Genomic DNA, 14308 nt, shown 5'->3' with positions numbered 1-14308 from the left:
GCCCCCACCACATACGCCTCCTGCAGCCCCTGGACTCCAAGCTCGGCTGGTCATTGGATCCTCCCTGAGTGGGTCGCTTCCCCTCAAACCTGAGGAGTCCGTGGCTCTTGGGGCTGTGTCCGGGCGCCCACCGTCGGATCTGGATGAATGTAGGTGCGCCCTCCCCTCGCCTCCCTCCGCTCCCCACCCCCAAAGAGGCCAAACTTTTTTTTTCTTTTTCTTTTTTTTTTTTTTTTAATATTTATTAGTTATTCATGAATCTTTATTTATTTATTTGCTTATATGTGGTGCTGAGACTCGAACCCACTGCCTCACACATGCTAGGCAAGTGCTCTACCACTGAGCCACAACCCCAGCCCCCCAAACTTTTTTTTTTTCGTAAAACGTTTTTTTATTTCTTTTAACTCAGAAACATCACAACCTAGGAGGACAAAAAGGGAAGAGGGAGGGTGATGAGGGCTTGGGGTGAGCGGGCTGGGATCTGCGCTCGCGGAGGCCTGGCCGGGGAACACCCCTCTCGCGTCCCGCTGTCCCCAACGCTGCGGGCAGGTGGGTGTGTGCGGAGGGGCGTCCTTAGGGGCACTTCCGCTCCACGCACTGCTTCCCGCCCTCCTCGTACTCCTGCTTTGAGATCCACATCTGCTGGAAAGTGCCCTGGGAGGAGGGGCGACACAGCGGTCAGGGCAGTCCAGGGGGAGCGGGGAGGGACCGCCCCCACCCCACCGCACCCTGCGGAAGCCTGGCCTCCTCTGGCCTTGCCTCTCCGGGTCTCACCCTCCCTGGCCCGTCTGTTCCCTCTTTGTGTATTCAGAGGGAATACAGACAGCATCTGTAGTCAAGGCTTCATGCATTCAGCAAGGATTTATAGAGCACCTGTCTGCCCTGAGCCAGGCACCGTTCCTGAGCTGAGTGGTGGCACTTACAGCCTAGGCTAGCCAATCACCCCCACCCAACACCGCTCTACACACGCATACCAGGTGTCCGAGCCTCACCACACTCCATCAGGGCGCAGGCGCACTCTCAAGTCGCCTTCATTCCCAAGGAAAGTCTTTCCTCTTCCCTCACCATTCTGAAACCACCTAAACCACTTAACTTCTAGGTCCTGGTGCCCCGCTGTCACCCACCCCTACTGAAGCCTGCCATTTGAGGGGTCCCGCACTGGGCATCTCACACTGTTCCTTCTCTTGGATGGCCGTTCTACGCCTTCACCTGAAAGTTAGTGTCTAGCCCTGGCTTGTGTCTCTGTTTCTCTCCTCAGAGAACAGACTTCCTGGCCTGGCTCAATCAGCCCCAGTCCTAACCAATCTCTTGTTTCCAACCCAAATATCCAGCTGTCTTTTAGATTCATGGCCCTAAGTGTTCCTCTGGATCCTAAATTCATTATGTCCGCAATTGAGTAAACCATTTCCCCCCAGGCTCTGCCTAAACCCGCTGCTTCTTTGATCCTTCCCACTCTCCATGCCTGTGCCCTCCAATGTGGTGGCCACTAGCCTCTGGTGGCCCGCCATCTCAATGTGCTTCATCCACCTGAGATATGATCTATGGGGAAAATACAGACTGGATTTATTTATTTATTTTGGTACTGGATATTGAACCCAGGGTCTTGCATATGCTAGGCAAGCTACTCTCTGAGCTACTCTCCAGCCCTTTTTATTTTATTTGGAGATAGGGTCTCACTAAGGTGACAAGCTGGTCTTGAGCTTTTAACCTTCCTGCCTTAGCCTTCCAAGTAACTGGTGTTACAGTTGTGTACCAGTACACCTGGCCAATATGCTGATTTTTTTTTTTTAGTACTGGGGATTGAACCCACAGGTGCTTGACCACTCAGCCACATCCCCACCCCCTTTTATGTTTTTATTTGGAAACAAGTTCTCACTGAGTTGGTGAGCACCTTGCTAAGTTGCAGATGCTGGCTTTGAACTTGCAATCCTCCTGCCTTGGCCTCCCAAGTCGCTGAGATTACAGGCATGTGCCACCATGTCCGGCTATATGTTGGATTTTGATGACATATTGGATCAAATAAAGTATGTTCTTAAAATTTAATTTTACCTTTTTTTGTATTATTTTTCAACATGGCTACAGGAATTTTTTTTTTTTTTTTTTTTTTTTTTTTGCACCAGGGATTGAATTAAGTGGTGCCTAACCAGTGAGCTACATCTCTAGCCTTTTTTAAATTTTTTTTCTTTTTTTAGTTGTAGTTGGTACAATATCTTTATTTACTTATTTATTTTTATGTGGTGCTGAGGATCGAACCCAGAACCTCACACGTGCAAGGCAAGTGGTCTACCACGAGCTACAGCCCTAGCCCCTCCACCATTTTTTAATATTTTATTTAGAGATAGGGTCTCACTGAGTTGCTTCAGGACCTTGCTAAATTGCTGAGGCTGGCTTTGAACTTGTAATCCTCCAACCTCAACCTCCCAAGCCAATGGGATTACAAGTGTGCACCACTGCACCCATCAGAAATTTTAAAATATATGTCTTGTATTGTGCTCCTGTTGGGTAGGACTGACCTAGCCCCTACATAAGTTAGCATCTGTGTCTTGTTCTTGACCTTGTCTCTTTCTTTTCTCTTGCATGCGAACAGTGTCCACGTACTGTCCATGTACCATTTAATAAGCTTCCAGTGTACACTTACTGGTACCCATGCCTCTGCTGTGTCCCAGTCGGAGTGGAGATGGTAGCAGCTCTGTCACTGCCTCCTTCTCCTCCTTCTTTCTCTCTCTCTTTTTTTCTTTTTTGTAACACTTGGTATTGAACCCAGGGCCTTGCACCTGCTAGACAAGCACTCTGCCACTGAGCTACATTCCCAGCCCCTGTCCCTGCCTTCAGCCTGGCCCCATTTGATCCACTCCCCACTCTCATGAGGGAGCATGTGGACCTCCTAAAACCCAGATCTGCTGCATCTGTCTTTGGCCCTGCATCTGGCCCTCCCCACAGTCAATGCCTTGTTATCTTCTTTGCCTTCCAAGTTCATACTCTTCTCATCTCAGTTTATAATCCTGAAGGCCCTTGGAAACTTCCAAACTAGATCACTGCACACTTTGTGGTCACTTTCTGTTTAATAGTCTTGACTGTAGACTGTCACTGTCAGGAAGGCAGGGACTATCAGGCTGTCTGTCCACTTGAAACACAGAGGAGGCCTTTAGTCACTGTGGAGCTGACATGTGCCAGCCCCCAGCTAAGTTCTAACTGCCAGCCTCTGATTTTCTGACTCTCCTTTCTGTCTCCTTGGAGGTCTCCCCTTCTAGTGGATGTCCTTTTCTGTGGTGGCTCTGCCATCCCCTCTGTGAGGGGATGAATTTTGCACCCCAGCTCCCTGCTCGAAGACTTGTGTCCACCCCAGTGGCTGATCCAGACTAAATTCTCCACCTTCTGCACCAGAACCAACCCGCCCACCTCCTCATCCCGTTGCTCCTCACTCTCCCCCCACCTCCGCTGTTTCCCAGTCCGCGATTCCAGAGACCATGGGAAGAGGCTTCTGGCAAGGTCTCCTTGGTTCCAGCTCACACCCTGATCACAAAGATTCATGCCTGACAGTCTTCTCAGAGGTGCCTGTCATCATCACATCACTCCTTTGCCCTCAACCCCCAGGACATCCCCTCTGCTCACAGAGGATGGTGGGTGCCTTACCACGACCTCCTCCCAACCCATCTCCAACTCCCTGTCTTTCTGCTCCCTGATTTGTGTCCTGATAAAGCATTTAGGTTTCTGGGAGCACTTCTCTTTCTCAAAAAAATAAATGTTAGTTAAATGAATGAACTAGGATGCTGGCAAGGCAGTGGGGTGTGTCCGGGTGTTCCCTTCCCCATACTCAGCACTAGGCCAGGCCCCTTCCTTCTCACCAGTGAGGCCAAAATGGAGCCCCCAATCCAGGGGCTGAACTTGCGCTCCATGGTGCTGTTACTGGCGATGAGCTTCAGACGCATGCTCTGTGGGGAGAAAGGGGCAGGAGAAGCAGACATCTAGGCTCTGGGAAGGGACAGGGCTTGGAAGGTGGGAAGAAGCCACAGGGGCAAGAGGTCTGCTCTGATGGACAGAACGTTCCATGTTTGGGAAGGAAGATGGACTTGGTCCTAAAAGGCTATACCAGGAGTGGAGTCCAGGGCCCCGGGTAAGGGGTGAACACCTACCGGTGGGGTCTTCTGGGAAAGCTCTCGATTGAGCCTGTCAGTGAAGCCCTGAAGCAGCGTGTTCCCGCCAGTGACAATGACACTGCCATATAGGCCCTGAGAGCAGAGAGGAAGAGTGAGCCTGCAGGAACTACCCCTCCCAGCCTCCCCACTCCTGGACCCTTTCACTCAGCCCTGGCCCAGGCCTCACCGGACGAATGTCGATGTCGCACATGCCAATGCTGGTGGTGACCACATGGCCTACGCCTAACATGGTGTTCCCTGAAAGGCCCTGTTGACAAAGGTGACCTGGGCTTTGGCCCCTGTGATCCTTCCCAGCCTCTCCCATACCCTAGAATTTAAGAACTCCAGCCAGCCCCCATCTCAAATCAGTGCTCACCACCCCACCAAACCTTGACATTGGAGGGATCAAACAGGCCTTCGGGGATGCGGAGTCGCTCGGCGCCATAGTCTGTATTGTAGCCATTGGGCATCTCATAATGGACTGTGGGCATTTGTGCAGCCACCCTGCCCAGGAAGGATCAAAACTCTGCCTGGGGTGCTCACAAAGTCCCCAGGTAAGAAGCACCACAGGTGCCCCCTGAGCCCTACTTGTACCCTCCTCCCACCCCAGCACGGAGCCCCACTCACTGCTCATCATAGGGGGAGTCTGAGACCTGCAGCACCGAGGCCTGGAAGTCCTGAATCACCTCCTGAGAATCAAGAAGGGGTGAGGACTTGGCCTCCCTCTCGAGCACCACACCCCACCCGCCTTCAGGGCCTCTGTCCCTCCCCACAGCTTGTGGCAGGAGGCCAGGAGCTGGGGAGGGAAGCTCTTTGGGGAACATTCCTAGTGCCTCACATTGCACATGTAGTTATGCCAGGACTTGGAGACTTGGGGTAGCTTCTCCTTCTTTTTCCAGTTTGGGGGAGCACCTTCCCGCACAGGCTCCTGTAAGGGCACAGCCTCTGAGCATCCTTCCCTCGCCGGTGCTTGTCCACCCCCTGTCCACACCTGCCTTACCAGCCCTCACCAGCTCTGCAGTTAACCAGCGCTGGGGGTTCTGCTTTATTGCTCCAAAGAAGGGTTTCTTGTCCTTCCTTGACAGAGAGGAGAGGGAACTGGGAGAACTTGTTCCCATTTGTGCCATACACATGTTGAATACAGGTGATTGAAAAAGCCCAATTAGGGAAAGCTGAGGGCATATGGGGAAGGCCTCTTCTGGGCTCTATCCCATGTGGGGACCTAGAAAAGCCCTCTGCACGCAGTGTCATTTAACACTTTTCCCTGTTGTTCTATTTTCTTTACAGGAGAGGAAACTGAGGTCCAGAGAGTGTCAATATCATGTTCTGGGTCACACAGCTCTTATGTGGCAGAGGCAGAATTTGAACCTGGGCCATTTGGACCCCACACACACACACTGGTTTTCACACATGTTGCTGCCAGCTGATTGCATGACCTTGGCCATGTCCTTCAGCATGTCTCCATCTTTGATGCCTTGATTGAAAAATGAAGAACTGGACCTATCATCTTTTGGGGGTCCTGCTGCTCTCTGGTCTGCTATATCATGGGTTGGTGGGCTGACAGGTACCCAGGACTCTATGGTGGCAGCTCTGGACTCCCCAGAGGTCCCACCTTGGCTGCGATCATGTAAGGGGGGATGATGTCAATAGCCATTTCCTGGAAGAGCTCCCGGCACTGCATGGAGATGAAGTCCCCGGCCAGGGGCGACTTGACAATGCCTGGAAGAGGAGGCAGTGTCAGGACCTGGCCCTCTCCAAGCCCCCCTGGCCCCTGCTGAGGCCCCACCTTGCTGCAGGACATAGCCATCATGCACTGGAATGGCCGTGGTGTGGGTGGCCCCACTGTCCAACACGAGGCCCGTGGAACGTCCATTTGCAAAGCTGGTGTGGGATGGGTCAGTCAAAGAGACAGCTGTGGCAAGTGAGGGGCTGGCCTGGTTCCCCACTCTTCCTGGGGCCCATCCAACCCCCACTCTGCAAGACTCTCCCCTTGACTTATGGCCCCTCTCCTGGAGATAGGCTCCTCAGACCTCAGTCACTTCTTTCCTGGGTGAATTGCAACTTCTTCCTCTGTTCCTATGGAACTCCAGCCTCTCTTTATTCTTGGTTCTAAGATTTGGGCTCCCTGAATTATGGTCCCTGTCCCGCCAGTGAGTGCTTAGCACAGGGTTCTGTGTAAAGCAGATGCTGAAAAAAACCAATGCTGACTGGTGGTTTGAGAAGGGACAGCCTCAGAGTCATATACCCCTCCCTCCTCTGCCCAGTCCCAGCTCCTGCTGTCCCCTTAGCCCAGCTCTTTCTCTGCTCAGCCTGATCCATGGAATGGGGAAAGGCCACTTATCTGGACTCCCGAAGTCCTGGGCACTTGCCCATGGGTCTTTAGTCCTGGTGTGGCTAAGGAAGGAGTCTGGCTCTGATCAGAGTCCTGACTCTGATCTCCAGAGAATCAGGCCTATACACCCCACCCTGTCCCTCCACCCAGCAGAGCAGCACAACCCAGAGGATACGCGGTGAGCACGGCTGTCTTGCATAAAAAGAAGGCAGGAATGTTGTACTGCTCGAACATCAGCTCAGTCAACTTCTCCCGCTTGGCCCGTGTGTTCCACTGCAGAGAGAGTGCAGGAGGGAGGAGTCAAGAGGGACACACTCAGACACAACGATCACACACATACATACACACTCACATTCATGCACATATACATACATCTACATACGCATATATGCAAACACACTTATTCACACACACAACTCATACTAGGGGAAGAGTTCACATTGTGAGAACTATAAAGAATTTTAAGGATCACAGTCAAAACCTAGATGAGGAAAACAACACTCAGAGAGGAAGATGACACAGGAAGCTCTAGACAGAGCTGGATCTGGAGTCCTGTTCCTCTGATGCCTGGCTCAGGGGCTCTTAATTGTTACAATATACACCTCAGGCTCCTCCCAGTCCCCAGGTCATTCCTTTCCCCCATTCTAATCATCCAGAGGCAAGAAAGCTGGGGAAGAGGATGTCTCGGTAATGATGCAAACATCTAATTTTATTCCCTCCCAAGATCCCAGCGAAACTATAATGAAGGGGCAATTTAAAAAGATTTAAACCCACAGAAGTCAACAAGCCCAGGAAAAGAAGTGCCACCAGGGAAATGCAAATCAAACATTCTTAGCCATTAGGGAATTGCAAATCAAGAGCATAATGAGATACCACTTTGTGTGCACTAGAGTGGTAAAATAATTAAAAAACAGAAAATAGCAAGTGCTGACAAGGACGTGAAGAAATTGGAACTCTCTCACACTGCTGGTCAGAACATAAAAGGGTTCAGTCACTGTTGTTGGTTCCTCAAAAAAGTAAACATTACTATAAGACTCTGAAATTCCACTCCTAATTACATATTCAGAAGAATGGAAAACAGGTACTCCAATAAATATATGTACACAAATATTCAAAGCAGCACTCACTATGCCTAAAAGGTAGATATAGTCCAAATGCCCATCAGTGGAAAGTGGATAAGACAATGGTGGTATATCTGTACAATGCACATTATTCAGCCACAATAAGAAATGCGGTACCAATACATGCTAAACATGGATGAACATTTAAAACATGTTAAGTGACAGAATAGGACTGTGGGTGTAACTCAGTGGTGAGTATATGCTTAGCATTTATGAAGCCCTGGGTTCAATCCCCAGCACACAGAAAGAGGAAGAAGAAGAAAAAGGAGAAGGGTGAAAGTAACATATTGAGCTGGGTGTGGTGGTGCACACCTGTAATCCTCTCAGGGAGGCTGAGGCAGGAGGATCAAAGCCAGTCTCAGAAACTTATCAAGGCCCTAGGCAACTCAGTGAGACCCTGTCTCTAAATAAACTATAAAATAGGGCTAGGGATGTGGCTCAGTAGTTGAGTGTCCCTGACTTCAATCCCCAGTCCAAAAAAGACATATTGTATGATTCCATTTATATAAACAATTAAATACATAGAGACAGAAAGTAGATCAGTGATTTCTAAGAGTTTGGATTACAGAGTAACTATTTAACAGAAATGGGTTCTTCTTTGAGATCTTGAAAATGTTTTAACCAGATAGCAGTAATGGCTGTGTAACACTGTTAATGTACTAAATGCCACTGAATTGTTAACTTTAGAAAGGTTAATTTTAAGTTGTATTAATCTCTGTTCTGGGGTGGGTTGGAGAGAGAGAGAGCAAGAGGGACAAAAAAAAAAGAGAGAGAAGAGGGCTTGGGTTGGGAATAATAAGGGGAAACAGTGACAAAATATTGGAGCTGGGAATCAGATAGGTGAGTGGTGAGGTTCGGCAAACTGACTCCTAAACTGGTAGTGGAAAAAACCAGGAACAACCTGTGATAAGCCACAGAATCCTGAAAAGCCTCAGGAATAGGGTTCAGGTATTTCTAGAAGTAGAGATGAAAGGAAATCGAAAATAAGATTGTTTGAAGCTACTCACATAACAGACTCCTAAACTCTCTCCCCAACTCCATGTCACTGAGCTATTATCCCCCATGCCAGTTCCAGAACCCCAGAGAGGATGACACTGAGGATTCCTGAACTGATGGGACTCTGGACACAGCGGGAGTGAGGGCATCTGCCCAAGGCGGAGAATGAAGCGATGCCAGGTACACTGGATGCTGAGACTACCAGCCCCATTCTCTCACTTGCTCTAAGAAAGAGGGATCCAAGCAGGTCTCCAGGGTGGAAGCCTATGGGGTCACATCAAAAATCTAAAGATACAGGTTGGGGTGTAGCTCAGTGGTAGAGTATCTGCCTTATGCATGAGAAGTCCTAGGTTCAACCCAGCACCCTTCCCAAATCTGAAGATACCAGTATTTGTATAGTACAGCATCTGTATGCTGACCACCAGAACATTCCATTCAGATTAGCCCATAGCAAACATCAATCAATAAGCTCTCCATCCCCCCGGAACCAGGGTTTCTGATCAGCTTTTTAGAGCCCCACCACGAAACAATAAGCAGGCAAACATGGGCTTTCAGAATCTAAGAAATGTCTCTACAATGAGATAGAGACCTTCCCAAAAACAATGCAGATAAAAAAGCAACTTGGTTTTATTTTTTTGGGGGGAAGGGGGTACTGGGGATTGAATTCAGGGGCACTCGACCACTGAACCACATCCCATCTCTATTTTGTATTTTATTTAGAGACAGGGTCTCACTCAGTTGCTTAACACCTTGCTTTTGCTAAAGCTGGCTTTGAATTCGAGATCCTCCTGCCTCAGCCTCTGGAGCCACTGGGATTTTACAGGTGCGTGCCACTTGTAAGAACAACTTGGAAGAACAGAGATTATTCAGGAAGATACAAGAGCAAAAACCAAATCAGTAATATTCTTAGTGAAGGAACCAACAATAGTACACCCATGAAACCAGAGGAGGACACTCAAATAGCAACATTCATGGAACAAAAAAAGAACTCATGGAAAGTAAGAATGTAGGAGCAGAAATGGAAAACTTGGAAGAAGGGTTGGCATGTAAAGTTGAGGGAACATCTTAGAAACTAGAGGGGAAAAGTAGAGATGGAAAACAGAAGAGAAAATATAAGAAAAAGGGTTGGGGATGTGGGTAGAGATGCAGTGGTAGAGCATCTGCCTGGCAATGCATGAGGCCCTTTGTTCAATTCCCCAGCACCAAAATAAATAAAATAAAATAAAAATCAGGGGACCAGTTTTGGCCCAAAATTTAAATAACAGAATTTCTTAAAAAGAGAACAGAGAAAATTGAGAGAAATAAGTAATAAAATTAATAAATTTTTTTCATTGATTTGAAAGGCAGAGGTTTTTAGATTGAAGGGACATATTAAGTATATACAACAATGAATGAATATAAATCAATATCAGTACATATCATAGTAAAATTGTAGAATACTTAGGATGGAGTGAGAAATCTATAAACCTTCAGAAAGAAAAAAAATCACACCAGAAGATCAGGAGCTAGACAGTTTCAGCCTTCTTGGTGGCAACTGTGGATATTGGAAGAGAATGGAGAAATACCTTCAAGATTCTGAAGAAAAAAAAAAATTTCCAACCCGGAGTGTGATACCTAGCTAAGCTATCAATCCAAGATCGGACATGCAAAATCTCAAAAAATTTACTTCCTATAATCTTTCTAAGAAGTAAAACAAGAAATGGAATCAAATATCAGAAACAGGACTTCTAACACAGGGGTAGTAAAGGTCCAAATTTCTTCCCCAATATAGGAGTGAGGCAAAGGGATTCTCCACGGGGTGACAGGGGATGCCAGATGACAGTTCTGCCCTTGGTGTAGAGGGCTGCTAATTCAAAGTGGAATAGGTTATTAGGCTCTCCTGGAGAAATTTCTTCAGGAAGATGAAATTAATAGACTATCTAAAGCAATTAATGTCTTGAGAAAATATACAGGTAGCTATATATGAATAACATATGAATAACATAGGGTCACATTATTAAGTAGATAGAAGACTAAGCAACATAAAACCCAAGACAATTTTCAGATCCAGTGAACAAAAAGTTGCACAGGAAAGAAAAAATAACCATATTTTCTTGCCTGCTCAGGATAAAAAATAATAAAAGCATAGATTCTGAGTATTGATCTTTTCAAAAGTATAAAAGACAAATGTACTTAAAGGTGGGGAATCAGAAATATGTGTGATAGGGGCTGGGGATGTGGCTCAAGCGGTAGCGCGCTCGCCTGGCATGCGTGCGGCCCGGGTTCAATCCTCAGCACCACATACAAACAAAGATGTTGTGTCCGCTGAAAACTAAAAAATAAATATTAAAAAAAAACTCTTTCTCTCTCTCTCTCTTTCTAAAAAAAAAATTAAAAAAAAAAGAAATATGTGTGATATAGTGGGGGTGGTGAAGAACCAAATGCTTGTTTCCTTAGTGGGAAATTCATAGAGAATATCTAAAGCTGGGGCTGGGGTTGTGGCTCAGTAGTAGAGTGCTTGCCTAGCACGTGTGAGGCACTGGGTTCAATCCTCAGCATCACATAAAAGTAAATAAATAAAATAAAGGTTAAAAAAAGAATGCTTTGCCTTTTTAAAAAATATCTAAAGCTTAGGGGGAAAAATCCATGCAGTCAGGTGTTGGGGTACATTCCTGTAAACCAGTGACTTGGGCGGCTGAGGCAGTAGGAGCTCAAGTTTGAGGCCAGTCTGGACAACTTAGCAAGACCTTCTCTCAAAGAAGAAGAAGAAAAAAAAGCAGTTTGTGTATATGTGTGTGTGTGTATGTATGTGTTTGTACATGTACACATGTGGTCTGGGGATAAGCACTTGCCTAGCATATGCAAGGACCTGGATTCAGTTCCCATACTGGAAAAAAAAACATGCAATAATTTAAGTGTGACATTTAGAGATACAGAAAAAATACTACCAAAAAAAAAAAACTAGCTTAAAAAGAGAAAAGCAGTTTAGTTGTCTTTGGAATAGGGGAAATGGAAGGAGGAGGGTAAGAACTGCAGGCTTTTACCTTAACACACTTTATAAAGCAAATTGATTCCTTACGTGTATATATAATGTTGACCCAAGATTTTAAGTTAAAAAGTCAAAAAAGAACTGTGGGCAGGGGTGAAGGGCAGAGTGGATAGAGCTGGAAGAGAGGAGAGAAGCCAGGAAGGAAGAAAACTGGTTGACGATTATAAGGTTGGAAGGAAAATGTAGGTGAAGCCACTGATAGGGGTGACTTGAAGTGAGGGGTGAATGGTGGAAAGGGTGTGCTGGGGGCCCCAGAGCTGGATGTGAGTCTGAATGAGGCACTCACCGGGGCCTCCGACATGAGAACTGGGTGCAGGTTTGGCTCAGACTTGACGTGTTTGCTGTAGGTGTGATCCAGAATGGCCCGGAAACACTCCCAGTCCTCGACTTGGGGGAAGAAGACCAATGTGGAGAGATGCAGGTGGGCAGGCAGGGGTGGCAGACAAGAAGGAAAAGAGTCTTGGGAAGAGTGAGTCCAGCTCCATCAGAAAAGTCCCCATTCCCGGGAATCTGGTGGGACCCTGGGCTGGGTACCAGGGAGCGGAGGGAAGCTGTGAGGAGGTCCCTGGGACTTGGGCAGTTGCAAGGATGACTCTGAAGGTATGGGATGCTGTATCCCAGGTGGTGTGTGTGTGTGTAGGGGGGTGCTGTGTGAGGAGGTGATGGGTAGGGGCCCCTTACTCATGCCATTCTTGAGGGGCGACATGACTTCTGCTCCATCCCGAGGCACGTGCAGGGCGTTGGTGTCAATATGGAAGATCTTCCCCTTCTTCTCTTTCTCCCCCTCCAGCTCCAGCCCGCCCCCCTCTTCAGCGGCCAGCAGCCCCACCGTAGTGGGGAAGTCAGCCTGGGGGTGGGGAGGATAGGCAGGGAGAGAGATGGCCCTCTTGTCCCTGTCCAGTCCCACCCAGGGCCCTCAGCCCGCCCCTGGGTTTACTCCCACATTCCCGCTCAGCACAGCTTTGGGGCTGGGCTGTGAAAGCTCTGAGTCACAGGAAGCCTGAAGCTAAGTCCAGAATCCCTAGGTTTTGGGGAAGGGGCTGGAAGGCTCACCTTGGGGCAGTCCTCCCCAGCGTACCCAGCGCGGACTGAGAAGGAGCCAATGTCAAAGACCAGCGCCCCCACCTCATCTGTGCAGAGAGACAGGAGTGTGAGGGGACCTCCCCCGAACTCTCTCCCCCGGGGGGTAGTTTCAAGAGGAGCTCAGGGCACAGCCGGTCTCGCCACAGTCAATATCTGCTGGGAGCAGGTGGGAGCTAGGCCTGGAGTTCGGGGTCCTGGGAGTGGAGGGTCAAGCTGTCAGAGTCCCTCTCACCCACTGGCCTTGTTCAAGCCACTCTCCTGGAGGGGAAGCAAGGGGCCATTGGCCGGGCGGAGGCGGGTTGTATAGTGGAGAGGTTAGGCCCGGTGCGCTCGGGGCCGTCACCGAAGGTAGAGGTGGCGGGAGACACAAACCTCGCGCTGATCTGCTCGAGCGCGAAGGTGACAGGCCCCAGGGTGCCCAAGGCTTGGGTCGCGCGGGTTCGGGGCGCAGGGATGCGGGCCAGGCCGCGCGGGGCTGGGAGCCCGAAGCCCAAGGCTGGCTCACCTCCGCCGTAGACGCCCCCGCTCATAGTGCCCTCTTAATACCGCTCGCGGCCCGTGGGCGGCGGTGGGATCAGCACCGAGGCGGCCGGACAGCTCCCGGGATCCCGGGCGGGAGGGGCGCGCGGCGGCCAATCAGGAGGCTGGATCCCCCGCCCCCAACGGCGCCGCGGATTGGCTGAGAGGCCAGACAATAACCCAGCCGGGGGCCGCTGCTTTAAAGGGGCAGCCGCATCGGTGTTCTGGGGGCGGTGTAGGGATGAGGGTGGAGTAGATAAAAACGCTGACAGGACCTACGGAATAGGCGGAATAAGCGGCAGAGAGAAGAGTAGGAATAGAGATGGAGACCCTTTCCATCCGGAGACCAGGACTCTGTATGGTGACTGATGAGGTCCCTGCTCCCTTCATTTTTAAAATAGGGTGGGGGGTGAAGGTGCCCTGGAGCACCTGAAGAGTCAACCATCCACAGGCTCCTGAGCAAGGCTTTGTCACACTCGGGCCTGAATGAAATTACCGGGAGAGGGAGGATGGAAAGATAGAAAGAGGGACCAGAGGTGTATGTGTGGGGGGTGTCTCTTGTCTCTCTCTGATTCTTTCCATCTTTGTCTTTCTGATGACCACTTTTTTTCCTCGACCATCCCCTGGAGCCTGGGCCTTACACGTACACATCTGTGCACATGTGTTCACACATTGGTACTCAGCTAATCGGGCTTTAGACACCTTGCCCCATCTTTCTATTTAGACACCTATTCTCAGGAGGCATTGATCAAGAAGTGGGTATTTTGGTAGCTTCCTAGGTTCTTTGGGGCTGCTGGTCCCACCTTCAGGGCATTTTTGCTGGGGAAGGTGAAGGAGCATCTCTGACAGCCTGGGTTAGTTGAGCATGTGTGTGTGCTGGTGTTTGTGAGTATGTGTAGACATATGTAATGTAGATACACTTGTGTGTTGGGATTTGTTGGGGGTGGAGGGTGCATTGAGACCAGAGGTGGCATAGGAAAAGAGCACTGTGTGACAGTCCCCTGCTCTTGAAGGTTCTCTGCTCATCAAATGCCCACTCTGGAAGGACCTCACTTTTCCCAGCCAAAGGTCAGATGGATTGAGTTGGCTCATG

General features: G+C 49.2%; 1 protein-coding gene and 1 long non-coding RNA gene across 2 annotated transcripts; one reads left to right on the top strand and one right to left on the bottom strand.

The window, feature by feature from the left end:
• Positions 1–25: 25 nt before the first annotated feature.
• Positions 26–5642, top strand: LOC131423509 (uncharacterized). Its single transcript, XR_009225192.1, has 2 exons — positions 26–149; positions 5424–5642. It is a non-coding gene; the product is annotated as an uncharacterized LOC131423509 (long non-coding RNA).
• Actl6b (actin like 6B) lies at positions 231–13328 on the bottom strand. Its single transcript, XM_058573548.1, has 14 exons — positions 13202–13328; positions 12667–12743; positions 12295–12460; positions 11900–12000; positions 6644–6741; positions 5923–6017; positions 5749–5855; positions 4975–5064; positions 4764–4825; positions 4526–4640; positions 4324–4404; positions 4134–4229; positions 3846–3932; positions 231–654 (listed from the first exon to the last, which is right to left on the bottom strand). Exons 1-14 carry the CDS (start codon positions 13224–13226, stop codon positions 574–576), a joined length of 1281 nt encoding a protein of 426 aa, XP_058429531.1. The 5' UTR covers positions 13227–13328; the 3' UTR covers positions 231–573.
• Between the last annotated feature and the right edge of the window lie 980 nt (positions 13329–14308).

This window comes from Marmota monax, unplaced genomic scaffold (genome assembly GCF_021218885.2).
Source record: "Marmota monax isolate L192 unplaced genomic scaffold, Marmota_monax_Labrador192_F-V1.1 WCK01_AAM20220418_F8-fsc00341, whole genome shotgun sequence".
NCBI classification, from domain to species: domain Eukaryota; kingdom Metazoa; phylum Chordata; class Mammalia; order Rodentia; family Sciuridae; genus Marmota; species Marmota monax.
The sequence above is the reverse complement of the archived record's forward strand: the minus strand, read 5'-3'. Positions and strand labels throughout refer to the sequence as shown.

What these genes read in the sequence shown, in the direction of transcription:
- Actl6b (XM_058573548.1), bottom strand. Translation starts at nt 13,226, where the DNA reads ATGAGCGGGGGCGTCTACGGCGGAG. An exon ending in CGGGGGCGTCTACGGCGGAG is followed by an intron (nt 12,744 to 13,201) that starts GTGAGCCAGCCT and finishes CTCTCTGCACAG; the next exon opens with ATGAGGTGGGGGCGCTGGTC. An exon ending in TTGATCCCTCCAATGTCAAG is followed by an intron (nt 4,405 to 4,525) that starts GTTTGGTGGGGT and finishes CTTTGTCAACAG; the next exon opens with GGCCTTTCAGGGAACACCAT.